The sequence below is a fragment of the Pyrus communis genome, chromosome 8 (assembly GCF_963583255.1).
Source record: "Pyrus communis chromosome 8, drPyrComm1.1, whole genome shotgun sequence".
Taxonomy (NCBI): Eukaryota; Viridiplantae; Streptophyta; class Magnoliopsida; order Rosales; family Rosaceae; genus Pyrus; species Pyrus communis.
This window is the reverse complement of record NC_084810.1, coordinates 5,587,497-5,614,404: the sequence shown is the minus strand read 5'-3', so window position 1 is coordinate 5,614,404 and position 26,908 is coordinate 5,587,497. Positions and strand designations below refer to the sequence as shown.

General features: G+C 35.3%; 3 protein-coding genes across 3 annotated transcripts; 2 read left to right on the top strand and 1 right to left on the bottom strand.

Moving 5' to 3' along the window:
* The first annotated feature begins 2,619 nt into the window (after positions 1-2,619).
* LOC137742833 (RNA exonuclease 4-like) lies at positions 2,620-4,802 on the top strand. Its single transcript, XM_068482784.1, has 7 exons — positions 2,620-2,654; positions 2,863-3,014; positions 3,220-3,350; positions 3,446-3,660; positions 3,933-4,139; positions 4,382-4,462; positions 4,559-4,802. The coding sequence occupies exons 1-7, from the start codon at positions 2,620-2,622 to the stop codon at positions 4,800-4,802; spliced, it is 1,065 nt and encodes a 354-aa protein (XP_068338885.1).
* Positions 4,803-14,329: 9,527 nt separating this feature from the next.
* Positions 14,330-14,959, bottom strand: LOC137742832 (uncharacterized). The gene has a single exon (XM_068482783.1). The coding sequence runs from the start codon at positions 14,957-14,959 to the stop codon at positions 14,330-14,332; it is 630 nt and encodes a 209-aa protein (XP_068338884.1).
* A 1,864-nt stretch (positions 14,960-16,823) lies between these two features.
* Positions 16,824-19,360, top strand: LOC137743789 (receptor-like protein 2). The gene has a single exon (XM_068483727.1). It carries the CDS (start codon positions 16,870-16,872, stop codon positions 19,096-19,098), a length of 2,229 nt encoding a protein of 742 aa, XP_068339828.1. The 5' UTR covers positions 16,824-16,869; the 3' UTR covers positions 19,099-19,360.
* Positions 19,361-26,908: the final 7,548 nt, after the last annotated feature.

The following is a 26,908-nucleotide window of genomic DNA, read 5'->3' as shown; positions in this document are numbered from 1 at the left end:
AGTTTACCTTGTCAGTATAATAGGACGTCTAGAATGTTAACATGTATCTTTGACTTGAAACCAACTTTCACGGGTAAATTACACAAAATTACCTCAATTATTGGTTTGAATTACAATCTCATACCTCATGTTTTAAATATTGCAATGTTATACATCAACTTATAAATTCGTTGCAATATCAAACATTTTTGTTAAATTATCTATCTATTTAGCAGTTAAATAATGACGTGGTAGTTACGAGACCTACTTCTTGGCCAACCAAAATAATAAAATTAATTAATTAATAAAAAAATATTAATTTTTATTTAACAATTAAAATTAATTTTAATAAAAAAATCTTCTTTCCTCATTTCTCCCCATAAATCGTCCCCTTCGTCCTCTCCAGTCTCCTCAGTCTCTCCTCCGTCCCCCTTCTTCCTCGTCCCTAAGCAAAGCCAAATTTCCTCCTCCTCCGGCAACGTCTGATACACCGCCGATCGCAAAACCCCGATCGTTCCCCTTCGAATGGGGATCAACCGAGCCTCTCACTCTTATCATTTTCCCTCTCTTCGAATCCCATCATCACCCACTGGGGCTTTCGCCCCACAGTCATTTCTTTAATCTCCTGGCCGTCACCATTTTTCTAGGAAAAGCCACCAAACACAAAATGGCAAAGGGAGAGTTCCAAAAAATCAAAATGAAGAACCCCACAAAAACAAATCCCAAAACGAAAAACACAGATATAAACCCATAAAATTCAAGAAATTAGAAAAATTAAATTTCAGAAATTCAAGAAGTGACCATTTGAAGATTTGCCGAGCTTCGGATTTTTGAAATCCTCCGTACTTTCATTTGCTGGAATGGATGTTCATTACAGTCCAATTTTTTCCCTTCCTTTTTCCCCATTTCTGGGTTCATAGTTCATACCAGGACCACCACCACAACAATTAGCAGAGCAACCATCACCATCACCATCACAGATTCGCTTCCTCGACGCGTGCCAACCTCTACACCTTCTCCTTTATGTCATCGTCCGTCTGGTTCTCCATCAACAACCGTTCGATTTCTCCATCAATATCAATGTATTTAGCAGTGAATTATAATCTGTTTATCTGAACTCTTGACATAATCAAATAATTTTTCATGTTTATCTTTACGAGCTAGTTGAAAACCTTATCTTCTACCATCCCACTACGTCCTCACGTTCCATTAGCTGTAATGTCGGACTTTTTGTCACCGTCAACCATCATACTTTATATCCCAGAATTTCAGCAAAGAACAATAAAAGGTTTCATTCCTTTTTTGGTCACATCCCAAATTAGCAACAAACCATTCGTGCGGGTTTCTCATCTCGCTCTGAATCTCTTGGTGCACAGATGCAAAGACAACTTTGACCAGAATATTATATATCAAAAGGTAACGACGAAGTCGACGAGAGATTAAAGATTTCATCTGATGCTTCTCATCTAATTGCTGCTGCAGCATGGGACTTGATTAGTGTTCTGATGACATGCATTAGCATGCAAATTAAAACCTACGTCAACCCAAAGCTATACATATACTTTACACATTACTAATCCAATAAATTAAAAAGAAATCCTTCTTTAACTGAAAGAGAAGATTCAAATGGGTAATATTGCTCCACAGACACTTTTGATGCAGATTGCAGTAGTGCCGAAAGTTATCGAAGAGTGCAAAGAATTTCATATCGGAAAATTGACAAAATTAAATACAGTTTATTTTGAATTGTTTCACTTCTAGTTATAAAAACATCATACATGTTATGCTGTTTAGGTGAAAAGATGTGAGTTGGGGGATAAGATTGGCACATTTATTAGTAGGTGGTTGGTGCGTCTTTATGAAATCTTAATATGGTGTCAGAGCAGATATTTGATTAGGCTCAAATTGTGTAATGATCTTGTCTTGCATGACTTATCGGGTTTACTAACTTGCCTTGCTTCCGCGCTTGAATGATCAATGCGGAAATAGTACCACTTGTAGCCTACTATGTGACGGTCTTACGTGAGAGGGAGTGTTGAGAATTCAATAATTTCACATCAAAATCTGTGTACTTACTAGTTAATATAGTGGGCATCTAACCCGTCCTTCTAAATCATGACATGAAGTTCTAAAATATAGTTCATGCATTCGAGTTGAATGGTGGGCCCCTGATTAAGCTTTTGGGTCACTACAAATGTTCTCAATTTTGAACAAATTTTTCATTTACTTAGAACAGAATCGCGTGATATTATTATTCCACTTAAATTATATAACACGTTAATTTTTTATTACATACTCTGTAAGTAAGTCATTTTACCTTCTTGTTCGCATCTATTTAGTATAATACATAATAGTAGACCACATGTCTTATGTTTCTGTACTCGTAAAAATTTGTTGTATGGTAAAAACTTTTAGTAGCAGTACGTCCTAGTGTATGAAAAAGAAAAAACATAGTACTGCAGATCTTATAGGTTAGAATTTTTTGGTTACTTTATTTCTTCAAGGAATCATATATCAATCTCCACTCGGCCGAATCTAATATCTTCCTCCTATACTACCACATACCAGTACTGCTATAAATACCTTCCACACCCTCCATCTTTCTCTTCAAGTCTAGCTTCTTCTTCAGTAGCAACCACCATGGAGTATAAAGTCGAATCAACAGAAATTCTGAGGTTATATATATATATATATATATATATATATATATATATATATATATATATCTTTCTCTCTCTCTCTCTCAACACATACAGAAATATCACTGCATGCACATTTTTTTTCAGCTTAATTAAGTTGTAACTTGTAAGTAATTTTTTCGATTAATCATGGATGATTAGTATATAAACTAATGAGAATTATATATATGCGGTGATTAATCAGGAACAAGTGTGCAGCATGCTATCGACAATTCAATAGAATCGAGCACTTAGTGGAGCACATGAGAACCTCATACCACTCAGCTCATGAACCCATGTGTGGAATTTGTAAGAAGCATTGCAGATATTTTGAATCTCTCAGGGAACATCTTATAGGTAACAAACAAATTATGCAGATCAAGTGAGCGTAGCCAAGTTGACTATAAACTGTGTTTCCTCTTTCTGCATCAAAGTTCAAATCCTTCTCTCCGTAGCTTAAATTAATTTAGAGTAAACTATATCTCTTATACAAAAAACAGTTATTAATTACATAATCCCAAATTTCTTTTGCAAATAATAATCCTATTATTTCTATTTTCAGGGCCATTGCCAAAACAAGAATGCAGAAATATATTCAGCACCAGAGGATGCAAAATCTGCTTAGCCATCCTCGAAAGCCCGTATGCTCTTAGGGTTCACCAGGACAGATGCCAACTGTCTGGCGGCAACGCTGTATTAATCAGCACACACTACCTTATTAATCATGAACATTTTGCCCAAACCCTATTTGCTATAAATTTAAATTCATTCCATATAATACATTTCAGGGATTACTTGGTCGCTTTGCTAATCTGGGCATTCGTGACAATACTGAAAGTGGTAGCACAGGAGGCACTCAAGTTGTTGCACTTGCTTGCAAAATGGTTGGTGGTGGCAGCGATGGCTCCCTGGATCTCTGCGCAAAGGTCTGCCTCACTGATGAATATGACAACATCATCTTTCAGTCTTATGTCATGCCACTGATTCCAGTCACAAACTATAGGTATATATGCATTTATATGAAGAATTATACTAACTAATATGTGACGTTTGTAGCGTAAATATATAGGGGAATGATTTCACTCTTCTTTATTTCTGACTATTGGATGAAACAAAACAAAAGACGAAGATATTGTGAAAATTGTACTTCCTACAATAAAGATGTCGTTGCTTTAAGAGAATATGGTCATCATTTCGGAGTGTGATTTAGAGATTGAATGGGTTCATTTTTATATACATGACCGATCATTTTGCTTTATACTTGTATATATACAGGTATGAAACAACTGGTATTCGCCCTGAATACTTGAGGGATGCAATCCCTTTGAGGCAAGTGCAAAAGAAGATCCAAGACTTCCTGTGCAATGGGGAACCAATGTGGAGGATTCGACTCCGAAGTGGAAGAGCTAGGATTCTTGTGGGTCACGGTTTGGATCATGACCTTGACTCTCTGCAGGTTGAATATCCACAAGTAATGATTAGGTAATTCAACTTATTTTTCTTTCATCCAAACAAAAAAATATCCATTTTATAAAATCATCAGACTCTCTTCGATCAATGAAAAGAAAATAAAAGACAGCGAAGTGCACAATGACTATTTTAAAGTACCAAGTAACAATTATCTATATATATTTATAAAAATATAGGATCACATATACACACATACAACTTTCCATTGCGAATTTCAATTGAAATTCTAGTTCTAAACGTGACTGACTGTATAGGGATACTGCAAAATATCCTCCATTGATGAAATCAAGCAAGCTCAGCAACTCCCTCAAGTATCTCACACAAGCATATCTTGGGCAAGTACCCAACCCTACTATTAGTTCCCTCTATATATAAATATAAATTCTAGCTACATATTAGTACTAATGCAATTTTACATATAATCTATATAGGTATGACATTCAAACAGGCATTCAAGATCCTTATGAGGATTGTGTTGCAACAATGAAGATCTACAAGAGAATGAGATCCCAAGTTCACAAAGTAGAGGCATACCCGCTAGCTTCCGACACTAAAAACCGAAATAACTTTGCGGCGTGGCGCCAAAATGAGCTTGAGAGGATGAGCCCAGATCAAATGATGGAAATCTCAAGGTCTGATTACTACTGCTGGTGCCTGGACTCTTATAGTGGCTGAAAGTGAAAGAAGGCACCTATATATATAGAACAATTAAGGAGATTAGTACTAGATGAGCAATAGTAATACTATGTAGTTATCTTTAATAATTAATCATAAATAACTTTGAGAGTAATGGAAATACATGATGGTGTATGCATGCATTTATGAATAATGATAAATTTTAATCGAAGAATATATGTAAACCAAATAGTTGTACAAGCTTGATACCATATTTATATATAAGATGCACAAATATTATCACATGATTGATTTTTTATTTTTAAAACAAGGGATATTCTATAATAAAGAAAAATAAATAAAGAATTTGAATTCAGGACTCAATAGTTTAGTTTGTTAGAGCAACTCTTACGGGTTTTATACTCAAAACTTCTATTTGGTTCTTAGTAGCACATACATTAAAGATGAACACTGTAATCTCCATGTTCCCCCTTGCAACATCACCCATTGGAGATGCTTTTACAACTCATAATTTTCAGAATTTTGATCGAACTTTAAGCTTCTACTATCAGCTAATCTAAATTGCACGAAGAAAAAAAATTCAAACTCGAGTGCGTAAGTAAGCATATCCGCTTGGGTTATTATACAAAATGGTTCCTGAGATTTGCATGATTAATAGAAATGGTCCCTGAGATTGTCCACCATCCATGATTTTGGTCATTCCGTTAAAAACTCTTTGGGCAAATTTCAAAGCTTCGTAACTCAATCGATTCTTAACCAAATTGGACCCATAATATATCAAAATGAAGATAAGAAAGTGTAGAAATATATTTTACCATTTGGAAGCCCAATGATTACTGGAGATGACCGGAAAATAGCGTGACTGGTCGGCGGGAAAACTAGAAAACTCGCCGGAAACTGGGTAAACTTTAAATGTTCATAACTTCTTCAATACTCAACGAAATCGAGTGATTCGAAAACGAAAATAATACTCCTCGATGAGACGAAGAGAATGGTATGTTTCTTTACTGCTAAATCACCGTGGTTTGGCCGGAAAACTGCTTGAAAGTGGACAACTCGAAAATGGTTAGCCATTTTTGAGCCGTTGTCCGACCAAACCACGGCGAGTTAGCGTTAAAAAAAGTTACCATTCTCTTTGTCTCATCAAGAAGCATTATTTTTGTTTTTGAATCACTCGATTTGGTTGAGTATTAAAGAAGTTATGAACGTTTAAAGTTTAACCAGTTTCCGGCAAGTTTTCCAGTTTTTCTGCGGACCAGTCACCTTTCAGGCTATTTTCCGGCTATCTCCGGCAACCATTGGGCTTCCAAATAGGCATAATCTTATTCTACACTTTCCTATCTTCATTTTGATATATTATGGGTCAAATTTGGTTAAGAAACGATTAAGTTACAAAGCTTTGAAAATTGCCCAAAATCGTTTTTAAGTGAAGGACCTAAATCATGGATGGTGAACAATCTCAGAGACCATTTCTATTGATTTTCAATCTCAGTGACCATTTCTATTGATCATGCAAATCTCAAAACCGTTTTGTATAATAACCCTATCCTCTTTATTACAAGTCATTTTAGTTAAAACAACCAGCAGATTAACAAATATGCATCAAACACAAACTGATTGCCTGCCTGGGCTAGTACACTCCCTCTCATGGGATGGGAGACACAAACACCTTTCCGGTAGCTCTGGAGGTTTCAAGGTAGGCAAATGCTTCAACCATCTTCGAAAATGGTGCTTAATCTTCCCACTCTTCAAAGTAAGGCGCCAATTTCTCCAAGATAGCCCCAGTTGAAGTAAACTCAAAACTATGCTTATTCAAGTTGACTAGAGTAACGTGCTTTCCATTCTACACTCGACTTTGAATTTTCTATTCGTAGTTATTAGATTAGAATACTGCCTGAATAATAAGAAATTTCCATGAATATAGAATTTGAGCTATATAGTATGAGGACATTGGATTGAGAAATAAGATCAACATTCTACCTGAATAACATGTGTTTCGACTCCATTGGCGCCTCCCAAAACAAGGATGCAGTTACCGGCAGAAAACTCAGTTCTTTCGAGACCTTCGTACTATCTTGATAGCCGGGGGCAGGCTAGCAGCTTCAGCAAAACTCAGATTTTGGGGCTTGCGAGCTAATATGCTTCATCCCTCACGTTAAACTTTGACACTTGGCTTCCTACTTTCACCACCACACCAACAACTCATACCCTGGAACTGACCAACGAAGAAAAAGTTCAAACAAACAATTTGTTGTGACGGACGGCGTAACCAAATTGAAAAGGAATGTGTTCCTTATAACTACTGTTACAATCCACTAATCCACTACTTTTGTCGAAAGCAAACACATTTGGAAACCAAAATGACGATGTGTTCTCATTTTCTTGTTATACGATCAGTGGTTGAAACTTCTTCAATCGATATTGCCATGAAAATATCCCAAAAATTAGAAAAAGATACGGAAAGGAGGGTAAAGCAAGCTTCACCTCATATCGGAGAAACTAAATTTGGGCTAAAATTGACATATTTTGTCGATTTCTAACATATCAGTTTAAATATCGATGGAACTTTTATATTTCATCTCAACCAATAATTGACATTCTCTAAAATTTCATTTTAAAAATTTATCATTTTCATTTAAAAGAACTGATATCGATAATAGATATTCATTCCGTCAGTACTTTCACAGATTTTTAAATCGATATCTTAACAGATACAGATATTTTAAATATTGCGTGTGATATGTGCCCAACTTTATTGGACCGCGCCACCGACATTTGGGCTAATTTCACTTTGTTGGTCCAGTCCATCAATCTCCGTCACCCGTCACTTTATAATTTCTTGTCTTCCACCTCCACTCTTCCTTTCCGAAACCCTAGTCGCAGGGTGTTGCACAATACAAAATCTCAGCCATTTTCCCTCATTTTCTCGGCACCACCGCAAAGATGGTGAAGAAGACGGAGAGGAAGGTCAACATTGCGAACTAAAAATGTAATATCTTCAACACCATTGCTGATTCTGCTTTTCTGCTTGCATTTCCATTTGTGTAGATTTTGTACATGTGTGTTCATTTGGTAAGGCACAAAATCAAATAGAATTATATTCCCCAACCATGATCTAGAGGATTTCATTTTTCATTCTGGGGGTTTGTAGATTGTGTACATTGTAGCCTGATGCACCTTTCTCAATAGATAAACATAATTGTAGATTGATGCACTCTGGTTATAGTTCGAATTCTTAGGTTGCCATCCACTGTTGTTGGAGGCAAGTTTCCATCGGATAGTTGTTGTTTGGGTTTTTTACTTGTGGGGTACGATATGCCAAATACCGATACCAGTTCCTCTGTGTGCCTGTCTAGCATGAGCACATTCATGTACTTGCGCACGCACGATCCATATGATGTACTTTTAGAAGATACTGAAAGCTGTAAATCATATAACAAGCTTCATGGTTGTGGTTTGTCTTTCTAGCTATTCTATTAACGGATGGCTGACGTATTTTTTTGTTCATTGCTCAACAGGTTTGCAGAGTTGCTCAACAGGTTTGGAGACTAAAGTGTGGCAGTATATAACGCTCACAAAGAGGATTTTCTTGATTGATTGCCCTGGAGTTGTCTATCAAAGCGGTGATTCCCAAACAGATATTGTACTGAAGGGCGTGGTACGCTTCTTCTGTTTTTCCTTGTGTAGCTCCTAATAGTGAACTTTACTTTTTTGTTGTTCTCATTGATCTTTTAAGTATGGACTGTAAACAATATTTTGGGTATATTGTATTGGAAATATTGATTTGCTACCAATATTGTCTTTAAATTGCTCGTTTGTGAACCTTGCTTCTGGTTTATAGATGTAGTCCATGAAAACGATAATGGTCATGTGAGCTACACCAGAAGTCACATGACTGGAAATATTAATTTGTGTCTATACGATTACCAACTTCCTGCTGTTCGTAACATCTATGATGCCTGTTTTTCACTAGAGTGTTCAGAGTGACTTTTTTGGAGCATCAATAACATACCCCTCTCTACATAGAGCATTTGTCTCTGATGCTTGTGCAGTAATTGTGCAACCACATAAATGAATTGTTCTCTATGCATGCACGTATGCATATGCATAGAATGTCACTTGTTGCATGCAATGTCATATTGTGTATCTCGCTGCTGTACTTTCTTTATTTTTGTCCAAGTTATATTCTAGATTGGTTCGAAAGTAGAATCTTCCTGCTGTACTAGTTTAACCCCTTTAACATTTCTGTTTCCTTGTTCTCTGGGACTTGGAGCCTGCGCTTAATGTTTGCCTAAAAATGTAATATTATGCTCATCAAATGGTAAATAATTTGGGTCTATTTTGCTAGGTACGTGTCACAAATTTGCAGGATGCTACAGAACACATAGGAGAAGTTTTGAAACGAGTTAAGAGGATCCACCTGAAAAGAGCATATAAGATAGAGAACTGGTATGCTTCTTTGTCTTTGTGTTGGATTTTGATGTTTATGTCCTGTTATTAAGGGTGTATTATGTGGCCTTTTATTCTGTTATTATCGTTCTCACCTCATTCAGATTGCAATCATTTTTTATATGATCTATGTACTTTGTAATTTTCTTTTTGACACAAATCCTGCAAATGGAACGTATATTCTCAGAGAGTGACAATGTCAGGCAAACTGTATTTTAATGATCCTGTGTTCTCAGGGAGGATGATAATGACTTCCTGTGTCAGCTATGCAAATTGTCAGGCAAACTTTTGAAGGTAACTCGCTACTTAATAATGCTTTCTAATTATCCCACTAGTCATAACATTTCTACCCATTGTTCCTGCAATGCTTTGGGAAATTTCCTTGCTCAGATCTGGTCAATTGGTGTTTCCCAAATTATCTACATACATATATGTACACGCAGACACAAACATGCGTGTTACTTTTAATGTATAGGAAGATGTCTTTTGCTAATGACTGGAACATTGATCAGGCTCGTCCTTATTTAACTTTGCCTGAATGGGCAGCTCAAATTCAGTCTGCAATACAAATCTGGAAAGAGAACACTGTATAGATGAATATTGAAAATTCCCAGTGTTTTACTCATTCTTTAGAAAGATGTATTTTTCCTGTCAATGTTAGTCGCATGGATTTTGTGAAACTGTGAGTTTGTGATAGATAATGCCCCAATGAAACAGAGGCGAACCCTGCAGGTGAAACTATGATGGTTGACCTAATTAGAAAACAAATTATTCTCGTCCACAATCTGATAGTCGGCAACTTCAACAAATGTTAAACCACATCTTGTTCTTTCGTTCCTTTGCTGTTTCAATGTTTATGTGTCTGCTAAATTTTTGGCTGGTGTGCTTCCAGGGTGGTGAACCTGACTTGATGACTGCAGCAAAGATGGTCCTCCACGACTGGCAGAGGGGTGAGATACCATTTTTTGTGCCGCCACCAAAAAGAGAATCGCCAACGGGGGAGCCTGATATAAATCACAATAAAGAAGACACTGCAAGATAACAATCAGGCTGCAGCTTATCGAGCCATTGGAGATATTATTGCATCTCAGAAGGTGAGCACTATCCCTGTGCAAAGGGATCTTTTCAGTGAAGAAGAGTTAAAGGGCGATGAAGGACCGAAACAGCTCCTAGCCGCTGAAGTATCTGAGAAGTCTTCAGAGTCGGACGATAAAGTATCTGAGCACAGTGACTCCGAGGATGACGCAGCTGAACGGTCTGAGGATTCTGAAGACAACTGAGCCTCCAAAATGTTATTTTAGCGTTTTCTTTTCAGACGAACCTCATCTCGAAAACAAGTACGAGTAATTTATTATGTTTGGGTTTTTTTCAATTGTAAAATCTTTTATGAAGTGGTATTAAAATTAATGTTTGTTTTGTGTTTTGCTCGCCTATGAACCATTCTGTTTCTCAATCACGTTAAGATTAGCCTTGAATGGGACTGCTTCTTCAGAAAGCACCTATGCTCGTTAGTTGTAACCACTTTCAAGCTTGTCAGTGTTTCATTGTGGTAAATTTTCTTTGGTGTCTACTAAGCGGCTAGTTTAAGGGTAATATAAACAATAGGGCGGTGATATCCACACGCTTGTTTTACCCTCTACATACTCCTGTTAATTTCTGTCTTTTGATTCTCTTCAATTCATTTGATACGACAGCCAGAAATTAAGAGATGTGTGATAAGTGAAAAAAAATGTGTGTAGATAACATCATCCTAAACAATAAACCATAGAAAGATTAGTGCTAGGAAGAACAAATTTCTAAACCAAAGTTTGTAAATCGAATGATATGGATGTTAATGATTGGATTATTGTGTTGATTAACGGGGTAATGTTAGGGAGACCAAATTTTTAAACTAGATGATGCTTGACCAATAAGAAACAAGCACGTTAATCGACACTTAGTTAATAATCCAATCATCTATAACCACATCATTTGGTTTAAAAGATTTGGTCTCCCTAGCATTTTCTTGATTAACATACTTATTTCTTATTGGTGACATATTATTTGATTTGCCAATTTAGCTTAAAACTTTAACCTCCTTAGCATTATCCTCGAAAGTTTGTTACAACTTTCAACATGATAGCCAGTATGCATTCGTTGGCCTGTCAATTTAAAAGAATGGCACAATGTTCTTTGGAACCTTGAACCTGTTTGGTATCATTATTGAATCCAATTTTTTGTTTCTATAACTCACGGGTATCAAGTAATTTAGTTAGGATAATGCTAGGGAGACCAAATTTGTAAATCAAATTTTGTAATCAGCCATTTCTTGTACGAAGATTTCAGTTGGTTCAAGGCAACATCGCAATGTGTCGTGCCCAAGTTGTGCCTTTTCTTTATCTCCAAGTCCGAAGAGTTGTCCGCGGTTAGTGACAACAACAGTATGGTACAGCCCAGTGCTAATCTGAGAAACATGATGAGCTCTTAAGCTATCGAGGATTCGAGGGCTCAAGATCTTATCAGATAATCCCCTGTCGGGAAATCCAAGGCTACCAAAGCTCATCCGACCGCAACCATATACTGAACCGTTGTCACAGAGGAAAAAGGTCTTCAGCTTTCTAGCACACCTACAGAGTACAGTAACTGTCATAGCACATCTATGGATTAAAAAGAGAAGTTCCACATGAAAGGGGAAAATGCAGGAGAGAGATGCACAGATTTGTATGCGAGTTTCACAACGCCAAAGTTGTAGTGTTGGAGCATTGCATCTACTCTTAACAATTGAGGGCAGCATAGAACAATGGACTTAGAAAATCATAATTTATCAGAAATGATAAGATGAATGAAAAAACCAAACCTGCACAGCGAGGTGGCTTTTGAGCTTGGTCAAGAGTTCTGGGGTGGTCTTGTCAATCTCATCCCCATGGCCCAATGCACCGCAGTAGCCTTTACCCCAAGTATGTACCTGCAATTTCCATGGTTTTTGACAGAAGTCAAATACATGCCAACAGGCTATTTTTGAGATTTCGGGGCCCTGTGCGAAATTCATAAAATGGGTCATTCTTATAAGACATCTTAAAAAAAATGAACAATTTATTGATGTTAAAAAGCAATATCGAAATAAACTTTAAAACTCACTAACCATATATTTCTAAATATTATTAAATGTATAGAAAACTACAAAATAACCATAGTACTAATAACTAACAATTAGTTCAATCTAAAGAAACCAAATAAACAAAACTTAAAAAAGTCTAGCACTGAAGTTTCACTTAAAGATGGCTCTTCGTGCATTCTTTGCTGCAAAATCATCAATTAAACCTTCATAGTCAATTTTGTCTAAAAAAACTCACTTTCAATTGATATCAAAGCAAGTCCATTTAACCTTTCCTGCAACATAGTTGACCACAAGTATGATTTTAATAACTTTAACTTTGAGAAACTCCTTTCTGCATATGCAACAGTAATAGGTATATTCAACAAAATTCTATATGCAATGCTTGCAGTCGGGGAATAACACATCATCTTCAAGTAGTTCAATATGTCAATGGATGTCTTTATTTCTTTTGACAAACGCTCTCGTAAAAGCTTCAACTCTACTAATAATGCAACCCCATCAACATCAAAGAGCTCATCTTTCTTGAGAAAGTTTTGAAGCCGATCACAACAATGTTTCAATTTATTATTGTCCATCGAATTCAACCGTTCTAAAGTGAATAAAAACCGAAATATATCATCGTATGCTTGATATTCTTCAAACCTTTTCTTCAGTGAACCAATAGCTTGATCTATTATATACAAGAAGTAATGAACCCTAAAAGATTCTTCTGCTGATTGTTCAGTTGGTTGGGATGATTCACCTTCATTCTCATCAAAATGTCTTTTTCTACGAACTTGACGCTTTTCTGGAAACACGGGATCAATTTCATTTCAATAGCAAGGTTTTTTTAGCATTAATCATAGCCTCCGCAAACCTAGTTTCTCTGTACTTTTCAAAATAAGCGATCAATCCTTATACTTGTTTTATAGCAACATCAATAAGCATGTCTTTAGATTGCAAATCTTTGCTAACCTCATTAACAGCAGCCAATATTTCATACCAAATAGTCATGCCCAATAAAAACTCAAAATTCCCAATGTCATATGCTGCCAAAGATTTAGTTGCACTTCTTGTTACTAAGTCATTGTCACTTTCTGCTAATTGGAGTAGAGCTTTTTTTATTTGTAGAGGTTGAGATTGAATTGCTTTAACACTTGCAACACGGCTCTCCCATTGTGTGGTCGACAATGAATTGAGAGTCAGTCATTTTATATTTTCCTTTAGAATCAGCCATCATTTTGTAGAATTTGCGGACAAGCTGTAAATACGTTGTACTATTCCAAAGAAGTCTTTCGCTTTGCCACAAGAGTTTGCCATATTACAAAGTGTTAAGTTAAGACTTTGACAACCACATGGAGTGTACATGGCCCTAGGATTTATATCGAAAAGCCTATTTTGTACACCTTGGTGTCTCCCCTTCATATTTGATCCATTATCGTAACCTTGCCCTCTTACATCATCAATATCAAGATCAAGAACTTTTAATACATTCTGCAACTCTTTAAACAATCATTCTCCTTATGTGTTATTCACAATCAGATATTACAAAAAATATTCTTCTACTTTTACTGGAGTACTGTTCATATCCACACATCTTATGATCAAGGTCATCGGTTCTTGGTGACTAAAATCAGGAGTACAATCAAGTATCGCGGTAAAATATTTAGCTTCTTTGACTTTTTGAATGATTGCATGTTTGATTTCACAAGATATCAACAATATCAACTCATTCTGGATGGTATGACTAAGAGAATGATAACAAATCTCATTATTTTGGAAGCGTTGAAGATGATTCTTTATTAATGGATTAGATTCAGCCATCATTTGAACTAAGCCCATAAAATTTCCATTGCTTTCTTGATAAAGCTTATCGTTATTTCCACGAAAAGTCAGTGTGTATTTAGCTAGATTTTCATAATAGAGATCAACCTTCGTAGTAACTCCCTTCAATGCTCTTTTTCTTTCTTGATCTGGTCGTCCATAACTTTGTCAATTGTTTCGTTTTTCTGCAATCTAAGACGCAAATCAATCCAAGTGGTCATGTTCGAGATGTGATCAAAACTGTTTCATGCTTTTTAAGCCACACATTGAGACGTGTCCAATCTTTGTAGCCCTCATTTGCTAATTGACCTTTGAGAGACCCTTTCTTGAACAATTTGCAACAAAAACAGAACACTTTATCAACATCATTTGAATAGACTAGCCAATCTCTATCATGTTTCTCTCCATTGGATAAGTATCGAGTATAAAAGGCTGCATTAAAATGCCTATCAAACTGATCTTTAGGACCTTTCTCAATTGATAGATCTTTTGCAGGACCTTTTTCTACCAACAAATCAATCCATTTGGGATCAAGACTATCCCAAATTTGAGGATCATAAATGTTTGAGGGAATTGACTCACTCGGTTGACCACTGACAATAGGAGCATCCTCAGGATTATCATTCCCATCAAGGTCATTATCAATTTCATCATTACCCAAATCATCAGCTAATTTCTCATTGTCATCTTGTTGTTCCGTAATTAAATCATCCACTGAATTTTTTGGTTCTTTTTCTTTTAGAAAGAACCTATCAATAGCTCTTTTTTGAGACTGAGTCAATTGTTCAATTTTTCTTTTTCTTTGACGCTTCAAGTAGCTAGATGTATATTTTCTAGTAGATGCCATCTTTTATATCTCAAATAATATCACAATAAAATTATAGTAAGTATGAACAATGAAACATGATAGTCCACAATATGTGAGTGTCTAGTGATTTTTTGTAACTGCTCTCCTCTTGATTTTGCCCTGAAAAGTACAAAAGAAAAAAAATTATTATAAATGAGAAATACCCAAATCTTCAAATTCCAAGTCAATATACTTAAATTAGTAAATATCTTACTTTAATTGAAGTCTACATCATTCTGATAAGTTGAATTGTCTTCATAATTTGGAAATTTCTCTTCAATTTCATGAACTTATAAATTAGGGTTTAATAATTTGTGGGAAAAAGAACAATGGGAAGAGAGAAGTAAAGTAGATTGTAGCGGCAGTGATGGGAATTCTGACACTGGAGTCTGGAACTGTGGTGTAAATTGTGAAAGAAGAAAAGTGGGAGCAGTGATGGGATTTGGGCGTGAGAGAAGAAAAGTAGGAAGCAGCATCAGCGGCACTGATGGGAATCAGCCATCGGATTTTTATATACATAATTATTGATTGGATTAGTATTTTTATATATTATTTTGTATATTATTATATTTAGTAAAAAATTATTTTTGTGGGGCATTTATATATATATATATATATTGATTTGATTAAATTATTTTATATTATTTTTATATAATATTATATTTAATAAAAAAATTATTTTTAGGGGCCCCCAAAATTTTGGAGCCTTGTGCAGTGGAACCGGTCACATCCCTTAAAATCCGGCTTTGACTAAATTGTACGTAGCCGTAAAGCACAAGGTTGCAAAATGTTCTTTACTATAAAAACAAGGTCTTTTCCACTTTGCTTTCACAAGTGGAACAGGAGTTAGAAAAATGTACATTAATGTCTGGTTATGGTTTTTTTGCCAATTTGTTCAGTTTGCAATACGATAGTATCCTTTTAGTCTTGTTTGGTTATTAAGATTCATCAGATTAATTGGATAACATTCAAGTTCAATTGAAGATGGAGGCAAATGACTTTTTATTTTTAGGGGATCAGAATGGGATGAGTTTTCTTAATTAAGATAAAAAAAACTTGTCTTTTTTAGTCACACAAAATTTTGGGAATTGAAAGTGATGAGTTTTCTTAATAAGAAATTCATCTTTTACCTTCACATTGAACACAATTTTTTTTTCCTTGATATAATAGAGTTATACAATCTAACTCATTCCTAGATATAAAACGAGCCCTCAGGTACTTATTAATATTGTACAACATTAATTCATTTGTTATATATTCAAGAATATTGCAGGGCGATGGCTTGCAGCTCATAAACCTTTTACTGCAATCTAACCCATTTCAATGGAGAAGAAGAAACACATATTTGGTTTTCTTTATGCGATTTCAAATTTTGAACTTTGTCCCCTTTTCATGGATGTTATCTTATAGAATATTCGGGTACCATTATTTTTCAAGCAATCCCGAGTTTTAATGTGATCTGCAATTCTTTGAGACGGTTGGATAACCATTTCGTTTTGGGAAGTGATTGATTTTTACACTCCTTGTTTTACCTCTTGCATTCCTCTGTTTAGAACCCTATGGGATACCATTTTTGTTTAACAACCATCCTTCATTGCTTTAATACGATTGTGTGGAATTTTATGCCTTGACTCGTGAGGAGCTCCATTGTTTTATATGGTTTGTTGGGTAGTTTGGAATGGAAGATATTAGTTCCTTTTATGAAAATAACAAGGTCTTTCTCACTGTAGAAAATCTCTTTGACATATTGAAGGGTTTGGAAAATGTACATTAACGTATGCTCACACACACACACACACACACACACACACACACACACAAATTATACATAGCTGCATACCGTTGGTTGTTCCTATATATATCTGATATGTGCAGGCCTGCTACTGCAAGAAATATCCAAGTTAAAAAAAATGGCTCATGGTTTCCTCCTCATATTCTTATTCTCTTTCATTATATCTACAACAAATATTCATGCAAGCAACCAAAATGAATGCATCTCTCTCATGGCCTTCGCCCGCACCCTATCTTCCCCTCCCATAAATTGGAGTAGTTCTGTTGATTGTTGTCTTTGGAACGACATCACTTGTAATCAAGAGGGTTGGGTCACTCATTTACTCTTACCCTCCAAAGGGCTCAAAGGAGGTATGTTTGTCTCATCACTTGCAAATCTCACACATCTCACCCACTTGAACCTTTCCCACAATTCACTTTATGGCACACTTGAAACCAAATTCTTCTCGTCCTTGAATCACCTCAAGATCCTTGATTTGAGCTATAACCTTCTTTCGGGAGAGATACCATTTTCTCTACCACCCAAAAATATTCAGACAATAGATTTGTCGAGCAATCACTTCCATGGTGCAATTCCTTCTTCTTTTTTCCAACAAGCTTGGAATATGACAAGTTTCAATGTCAGCAACAACACCTTCTTTGGGTATATCCCTTCATCTATTTGTTTTCGATCCTCTCCTTCCATAAGAGTATTGGATTTTTCCTCCAATGAATTTAGTGGCAACATTTCTCATGGGCTCGGGAGGTGTTCCAAACTGCAGATACTTCGTGCCGGTCACAATAATTTGTTAGGATCACTTCCGGAAGACATCTATAACGCTACCAAACTTGAGGAACTTGCATTACCTCTCAATTCACTAAATGGAGCCATTTGTGAAAGAATTGCCAACCTTGCCAACCTCACAATTCTTGACTTGTACCTTAACAATTTGAGTGGTGTGCTCCCTATCAATTTCGGGAAGCTCTCCAAGTTGAAATTCATGAATTTTAACTTCAACAGCTTAGAGGGTAATTTACCTTCATCTTTGATGAACTGCACAAACCTCCTAGAAATACATTTGGGATTCAACAACTTGGAAGGAGACCTCACCACACCTAATTTCTCCAAACTCAGCCACCTTAGTAAACTTGACCTATGTGGGAATAATTTCACTGGTATCTTGCCGATAAGCCTTTACTCATGCAGGTCCCTAAAAGCAATTCGATTGAGTCACAATCATTATTTAGAAGGACAAATACAACCTCAGATTCTTTCATTGGAATCCTTGTCCTTCCTCTCGCTTGTAAATTTACGGTTGACCAATGCTTCAGGGGCAATGAAGATATTAATGCGTTGCAAAAATCTTCGCACACTCCTCATTGGTGGTTCGTTTAACCGCGAGGCAATGCCAACTGATGATGACATGGTTAATTTCCATGGATTCCAGAATCTTCGTTTGTTGAATTTGGAAAAGTGTGGGCTCACTGGTCAGTTACCTGGTTGGTTCTCAAACCTAAAGAATCTAGAGGTGTTGGATTTGGGTGATAATCAAATCACAGGGTCAATTCCTAGTTGGTTGGGGACTCTTCCGAAGCTCTTGTACCTGCAAATGCATTCCAACCAAATTTCAGGTGAATTTCCAAAACAACTTTGTAGATTGCCAATGTTGATGGTGAATGCATCTCCAGTAGACAATTATGAACTTGAACTTCCCATCTTCACCCTCGGAAAACAATATCAAAATTTTTTGCCGCATAAATTATCTTACTTTCCAGGAACAATAGACCTATCAAACAATAGCATTAGTGGTAGTATACCTACTGAGATCGGCCAATTGCAGCTTATCCGTGGGTTGAATCTTAGCAACAACAACTTTTCCGGCAACATTCCAGACCAAATATCTAACCTAGGCTATTTAGAGAATTTGGATCTCTCCAAGAATCATTTGTCAGGGAAAATTCCCTCGTCAATGACAAGCCTTAATTTCTTGAAAGAATTAGATGTCTCGTACAATAATCTTGAAGGACAAATACCAACGGGCACGCAGCTCCAGAGCTTCAACGCTTCTACATTTGAGGGGAACCTTCAACTTTGTGGCGCTCCACTTCCAAATGAGTGTAGAGACGTTGATGCGGATAATAAGAGTAACATCGACCAAGATGCAGACAATGAACGTGATGAGCTTCCCGGGATTTATATTTTTGCAGCCCTAGGTTTCATTGTCGGATTTTGGGGAGTTTGCGGTTCTCTAGTTCTTAACAAGACATGGAGGTACGCATATTTTCAGTTCTTTGATAATGTACAAGATTCGCTCTATGTGAAGATGGCAGTGTGCATGGCAAGGATGAAAAGAAGGATTAGAGACTAGATTGTACTTATCATTATGTATTTTCAATTTAAATAAAACAATTTCAATACACAAAATTTACCCACTCGCTGACACACTCTTTATAGAGGTGGGTCCTACCATTGTATGTGGAATGCACCTATATTAAAGAGTGTTAATTTTGTGTATTCAAATAGTATGACTTTTTCTGTTCTTGTTTGTTTGTTTTCTCATGATGTAAGATTTGTTTTAATATATATGATCGTACAATAAAACTATTCGGACACAAAATATTAACATCCTTGTTGACACACTATTTATTTATGGAACATGTGAGCTCTATCATCGTACGTAGATTTCTCTTATATTAAGGTGTGTGTCAAAATAAGTGTCAATTTGTGTGTCCAAGTAGCCGGAGTAGGATTCTTTCCCTCCGGTGCTTGAAAACTTGATGAGTGAAACCTCAACTGCACTACCTGTTCTAAAAGTTAAGAAAAAAAAAGGGGGGAGAAGACCCTTACCATTTCCGTACCAGGATCACTGATCCCTGGCATCCATCCCAGCATCCTTTACGAACTGAAGCCCCATGATTTCACCTTCCCAATCACTTACAATAGGAGTTTTGATACTGTAATGGTGGATCAACTTCCCCGAATGCCGGGTGTCTTCGGAAAGTATTACATGAGCTGATTTTAACACCCGGAGAGCCCTGCATTTGCGAAATTCGATTCAATATCAAATTAAAAATGAAGAGAAAAGAAAATTATGGTTTGTAACTTTGTATGTAGAAATTGAGTGATACCTTCGAGGTTTCCGATCGGAGTTCCGACTGGATACAGTCCGGGTTCAGGAGGACCCTGCAACCCAAACAAACATTCAAAATACAGTCTTCCAATGAAAAAAACGACAAATTAATGGTTTGATTATGCAAAAGCAACGAAATTGAAAATGAAATTGGAGAGAAATTAGGGCTAATTGCGGACGGCGACTGCTTTATGCAGGGGTCTTCAGAACCCGGTTCTACTCATAGGCTCGGCTGATCACAGCCCTTCGATTGACCACGCAGCGTTTGATTGGAGATGCTTATGATTCATCACAGCCCTTCAATTTCAAATGAATGTATGGTTTTACATTATTACCCTCCCTAAATATTATCCTAGTATAAATGAATGTACGGTTTTACATTATTACCCTCCCTAAATATACCCTAATCTGTTAAAAGAGTTTTGAGCATCGGCATACCCATTGTATTTAAGTTCATGTTCAACTTTTGTTACGTCTGTAGCTCATTCTTTATCTGCAAGTTTTCGAAAAGGGAGGACAACGGTTCGATTTGAGGACAGAAATGTTATATTCATCTCTATAACCACAAAATTAACCATATTTATAACCGCAAATTAATCATCGGGAATTATCCATAACCATATCCACCGGGCAACCGATTTTCAATCTGTTATCAGTTATATCCATTGTCAAAAAAGAAAAAAAAAATTATATTCATCCAATTAACGCACTATAAATTTGACTAGATACTAATTCCGTCATTAAATAGCAACATCCAATTACAAAAAACATAACAATATATTTGAAGTTGTTCATGATAACATGTACCAATTTTTTACAATAAGACTCTTGAAGAGAGATGAATCTGATAAACTTGGAATATTTGATAATTGACACATAAAATGATTCAATGAATTAATTTGGTTGAGTATAACATTAAAAGTATTGAATTGATGAGGTTGTTGGTATGCCACATGCATGATGTTTGGTGCATAATAAAAATATTATAGGAAGGGTTCGGTAAATTAAATAAAATTATATTATATATCAAATATATATATATATATATATATATATATATATATATATTCAGGTCGGATTCGGGACGGGTACGGATTGAGGACTCCTATAACCATATCCAAAACCATAACTGAATAAAGTTAATGGTTTTTCCTCATATCCATACGATACCCGAATATTCATATCCAAATTCAATCCATTCTGACGATTATCCACAAGTATCAGATTTAACTGTTATTAGAATTGTTATCCCTAGAAATGGGGAACAATCTAACATTACTGCTCATGGGATCTAAAACAGTCTCGAGGTGGCATAATTGTGTAACTGTATTTCATTCATGTGTAATTGGATACCAAATCTAACTAAATGTGCTGACTCAGCAGCTCCTTAACTAACATATACAAAATCCTAATCCGGTGCTTTACACCTTTGATGAGCTTGTAGTACTTCATTAATAATATTATACAACATCATTTCATTTGTTATATATATTCAAGAATATTGCAGGGTGATGGCATGCAGCTAATAAACCTTTTACTACAATCTAAACATTTCAATGGAACGCTTCTCTCCTCTCGGAGAGTTTCTTTCTCTTCGTTTTAAGAGTGCTTCTATGAGACCTTCTTCCAGATTCTTCGATGGCACCTGCCCTAGCTTCGGTTGGGGTCGGGTGATGTGTCCTCTTCTCCCTCTTTTCCTTCTTTTCTCCCTGCATTTACTGTTGGTTCTTGATGAGTCCATATTATACTATATATTTTATCCTAATCTTAGTATTAATTTATTAGTTATTTTGGTAAAATTTTGATGCTTTGTTATATATTTTCAATATAGGGCATTCGACTTCTTCTGGAGAAAAAAGTTATCAAACGGATGAATTTTGGAGTGATTCCAATTGGAGGATGTTTGTGTGCCTTTCAAGATGATTGTATCAAAATTCTAGATTTTTCTATCAGGCCATTTGACCGTGTTGATGAAATTAAGGCTCAGCGCGCAGCTTTTCCAGATTGACGTTTTTGGACATTTTGGGTATTTTGGAGGTCAAGATGGCATATTTTAAGGAATATTCCTTCTGAGGATTTGTAGGGGACGTCTTAAGATTTCAAAAGAGACCTTTAGGACCAAATTGGAGTTGATTTGGTTGGTCAAAAGTGTGATTTTCTGAGAACTCCGAATTCTAGTTCAAATAGGAAACCTTTTATTTTCTGTTTTATTATTTTATTATGCTTCCTAGTTTTATTCTAAGACCTTTTACTAGAAGGATATTAATTAGAGTAATATAAATAAGGCTTGTTAGCCATTAGGGTTTGTACACAACATTGGGGGAGAACGCACACATCAATACTTTGCTAGGTTTTGAAGATTCAAGATTATATTCAAGGTGTTTTCTATCCATGTTTTCAATAATATTTTGTTTTATGGTTGTTCATAACTAGTTTCATTTGCTAGGGCGATGCCTTGATCCTTAGCATGAATATATAGTTTTTATTTAATTGCTTATGATATTATGCATGCATACTTTGAATTATTAATCACTGTGCTTTAAATTGTCTCTGTATCTTAATGCTTAGCTACCATTAGGATGTTTAGATAAGTAATCGGATACAATTCGGTCAGAATGCCACTGGGGAATTGAGTATTGCTTATTGTGGTTGATAGTTGTAATTTCACCTAGGGCGAATGCCACGTCTTAGGGGTTGCATGGTTTTTCAAAGGGTTTTCACAAAGCGTAACGAGTCATGCATATTTATATTTTATTTGAATGCCACAGAAGGATTGCATGTTTGATATACGTTCTAACTTGAATGCCACAAGTAGAATATGCATAAGGAAAACCTAACATTCAAAGTTGCATGTGTAATTCATAAGTAATTGGTAAATCTACATAGAATTGTTAAGGGGACGGCGAAACCCTAGGTTTTTACAAATTGGTTTTCAAAACTATTTTCTTTTATTTTTCTTTACTTTGCTAATTTCTTTATTCATTTTTAATTAAATTCGTTTTTATTATTTTTAAATTCAAAATCAACCTTTTACAATCTTTGTTTTCAAAAAATTAATTAAGATTTGGTATTTACATAAATTATTTATTCAATCCCTGCGGAAACGACCTTACTTGAGTCGTTTATACTACAACTACCTTGTTCTCTTGCAAGTATTTTTAAGTGTTTTCTACTTTTGCAGGTAAAAATATCTATCAGTTCTTGCCAATCTTCAATTCGGCCTATCCAATTCCTCCAACTCCGTGGGTTTTCTTCTTCCTGGCTCATCCTTACTTCGTTTTTCAGCCATGTCCTCTGTCGAGTTCGTGTGTAGAGTTCCAGCGCTTGCACCAGCTCGAGTCGTTTTGACACCACCACGTTCTCCTTTGTGTCTGTAGCTTGGGGCAGTGTTTGCTCGGGACTTGTTTTGAGCTTTCACCCGATGATTGGCCTCTTTCGCTTGGATGCTGATTACTCTAAACCTATGGCTATGCACATGAGGCGTTAGTGAAGGAGATGATCGGCAGTGGTCGGAGAATTGGTTGGCTGGTAGTTCCTTGGACCTTCAGTGGAGAAAGTAGTGGGTGTTTCTGGGATGTTATTTGGTTTTGGGGTTTTGGGCTCATTCTCTGTTTCTGTTGTTTTTTCTTTCTGTTTAGGCTCTTTTTAGTTGTATATAGGTGTTGTTGGGCCTTTGTCTACTTGTAAGTTTGTGTTTTGGTTAGAATAAAATATTCCCCTTGACCAAAAAAAAAAAAACCATTTCAATGGAACACACATTTCGTTTTCTTTATGTGATTTCAAATATTAAACTTTGTCCCTTTTTATGGATGTTATCTTAGAGAATATCCTTACTTTGTTATTTTTCAAGCAATCCTGAGTTTTAATGTCATCCACAATCCTTCGGGACTGTTGGATAATCATTTCGTTTGGGGGAGTGATTGATTTTTACGCTCCCTGTTTACCTCTTTGCATTCCTCTGTTTAGACTCCTAATGGGAAATCATGTTTGAATAATAACAATCCATCATGCTGATGGTGCTTTACTACAGTGGCGGAAAATAATCATACATATGCACTTCGGTGCAGATTTCTCCACCGATTCCTCTTCCTCCTAACAACTAAGTATCTAATCCACTAACGCTATCACTCTCCTAACAAAAAGAACAATACTTGGTTACTTGAAGTATGAATAGGATTTCCTACTCAAAATTGTTTGTTGTCGATTCATATAACTTCATATTTATGATCAGAATCGTTAATATTATAAATCGCTCTATAAAGATAGCATTTACAAAAAATCAATTAAAACTATGATTGTTTAGTTGTGAAGTGTTCGGAAATATCTCTTTGGCGTATTGAGGCGTTTTGAAATCTCTCTTTGGCGTATTGAGGGGTTTTGAAATCTCTCTTTGGCGTAACGAAGGGTTTGGAAATCTTTCTTTGACGTATTGAAGTGTTTGGAATTCTCTTTGACGTGTTGAAGGGTTTGAAAAAAATGTACACAAACGTGCAGTCATGGTTGTTAGTTTTCTCAATTTGGCCCCATCTTGACCAACTGAGCTCTTTGACGTGTTGAAGGGTTTGAAAAAATGTACACAAACGTGCAGTCATGGTTGTTAGTTTTCTCAATTTGGCCCCATCTTGACCAACTGAGATCTTTGCTTTTTGCTTATATAGATATATATATATATTATTTATGTAAGCAATATTTAAGTTAAAAAATGCTCATGTCTTCCTCCTTCTCTTCTTATTATTGTTTAATAACCATCCTTGATTGCTTTTATATGATTGTGTGGAATTTTATGCCTTGACTCCGGAGGAGCTCTACTTGCTTTCTATGGCTTGGTTAGGTAGTTGGGAACTGAAGAAATCAATCTTAAGAGGAAATCTCTCTTCCACGTATTGAGGGGTTTGGAAATCTCTATTTGTGGCATGTTTACATAACAGTAATGAAAATGGAAGGAATTGAATCGAGAAGGAATTGAATTGAGGAGGAGTTGGAATAAGGAGAAGTCAGAATCGGATTCTTGTTGAAGTTGTTTACTTAAATGTTTTGGTATCGGAATAGAATTCCATAAAAACTGTTTACTAATTTAGCAGAATCAGAATATAAACCAGTATGATTACTAAAATGCCCTTGTCCCAAATCAAATATTTTATATACCTTAATGGGTTTATAAAGAATAGTTTTGGAAATAAAAAAAGTAAGTGAGGGCATAAAGGGAATAAAAGTGTCATTTCGATTGCCCAAACAAGCAGGAATTGGATTACCACCTATATCTAGGGAATCCAATTCCACCAATACAAGGAATTGAATTCCAAAATTTGTGTGGGCCCCACTGCTTTTTTTATTCCTCCATGTTTAGTAAACAACAGAGTACTTCGTAATCGGAATTCAATTCCACATTTTCATTTCGATTACGGATACATAAACATGCCCTTGATGTATTGAAGGGTTTGGAAAATGTACATTCATGTGCGTTCTTGGTTGTTTGCCAATTTCTCAGTTTGCAATGCGAAAATATTTTTTTTATACTCATTTGGTGCTTAAGATTGAAAGTGATGATTTTTCTTGTTGAGTAACTTATCTTCTACTTTCATTTTGAACCGTTTACTGCAGTTTTCATGCATTCATATAGGGCGTACTCATATCTTTTGTTTCTGTACATGTTGTCTATGCCACTAAATAATATTAAAATGGAGCCAACATTGAACTTTTATACAACAGCAAGAAGTTAGGGATCCTTCCTTGTAATTTTATTTCAGATTTCAATTTTTGAGAACAATTCAATTAAATTCGAGTCTCTCGTTCATGATTTAGCATCCAAACCAAAATAAATTAAATACACCGTTTTTCTTTTTCGGTCTCTCATTAGTGCTATTACATTTCATAGATGATGTTGATATGATGTTGATCTCTCATTAGTGCTATTACATTTCATAGATGATGTTGATATGACGTTGATCTCTCATTAGTGCTATTACATTTTATTAATATTTTATGAAGTGTAGGAGATAAAAGAATGAGAGTTTTAACGAAAAACCCGCGATATTATTCATTTTAACGAAAAATCACATTTTTACACTAAAAAATCAATCCTGGTACTATTCACTTTATCCTTTATTTTGTCCTTATCGTTAAAACTCAAAGTTTTCAAGCTATTTTCATTAGTTTTTCTTAAAAGAATTAAGCTAAAGTAGTACTCACATAAATAGCAAATTCGGCACATAATTATTATTCATTCTTTAATCATTCCATTGTGAGAAGAATTACAAGAAATCATTCAATAACACTTGTTACAAAGCATACAAAGCAAATAGCATTTTCTATGGATATAAATATGGGGCTTTTAGATCCAGGTCCAAAAATGTAGAGTGTTTTTAGGAACGAGTCCAGTTATTTAATTATATGTTTTTATTTCTTTTATACTCATTTTATATTTTCTAAAAATATTAAAAATCAATTAAAATCTTCTAATATTATGCATTTTCCAACTCCAAAAGAATATATTTAATATCTTATAACAAAAATACTAATATACTAACATAAATTTATCTACAAAACATTCTACCCTAACTCAAGTAACAAATATATGAATGTATATAATACCTATACGTGAGATATGAAACCTAATTAAAATGTAGAAAAAACATAACATACCTACAAGTAAGACACATTAATATGTGACAGGTTGATTATAAAAAAAGAATCTGTCATATAGGTAGATAAATATAATTAACCTGTGATATAGGTTGATTATAAAAATTAAAAATAAAATCTATAAATGGGGTTTAAAGTAGGAGGAAGAACGAGAAATAACAAAAAGATAAATAAAAAGAAATAAGCAAAGAGATAATTGGGAAGAAATTTGATTTTTATAATAAATCTTATCATTGAACAGATAACTATTGATAATTAAATAATTAAATATAACAAATTGGACTTATTTTAATAAACTGGACTATTCCTACTATTGGCTAAAAAAATTGGACTTATATCAAGTTTCCCCTATAAATATTAGTTTGGTACTGAGGTGTTTTTATAAAAAGTGTGTTTATATCATTTG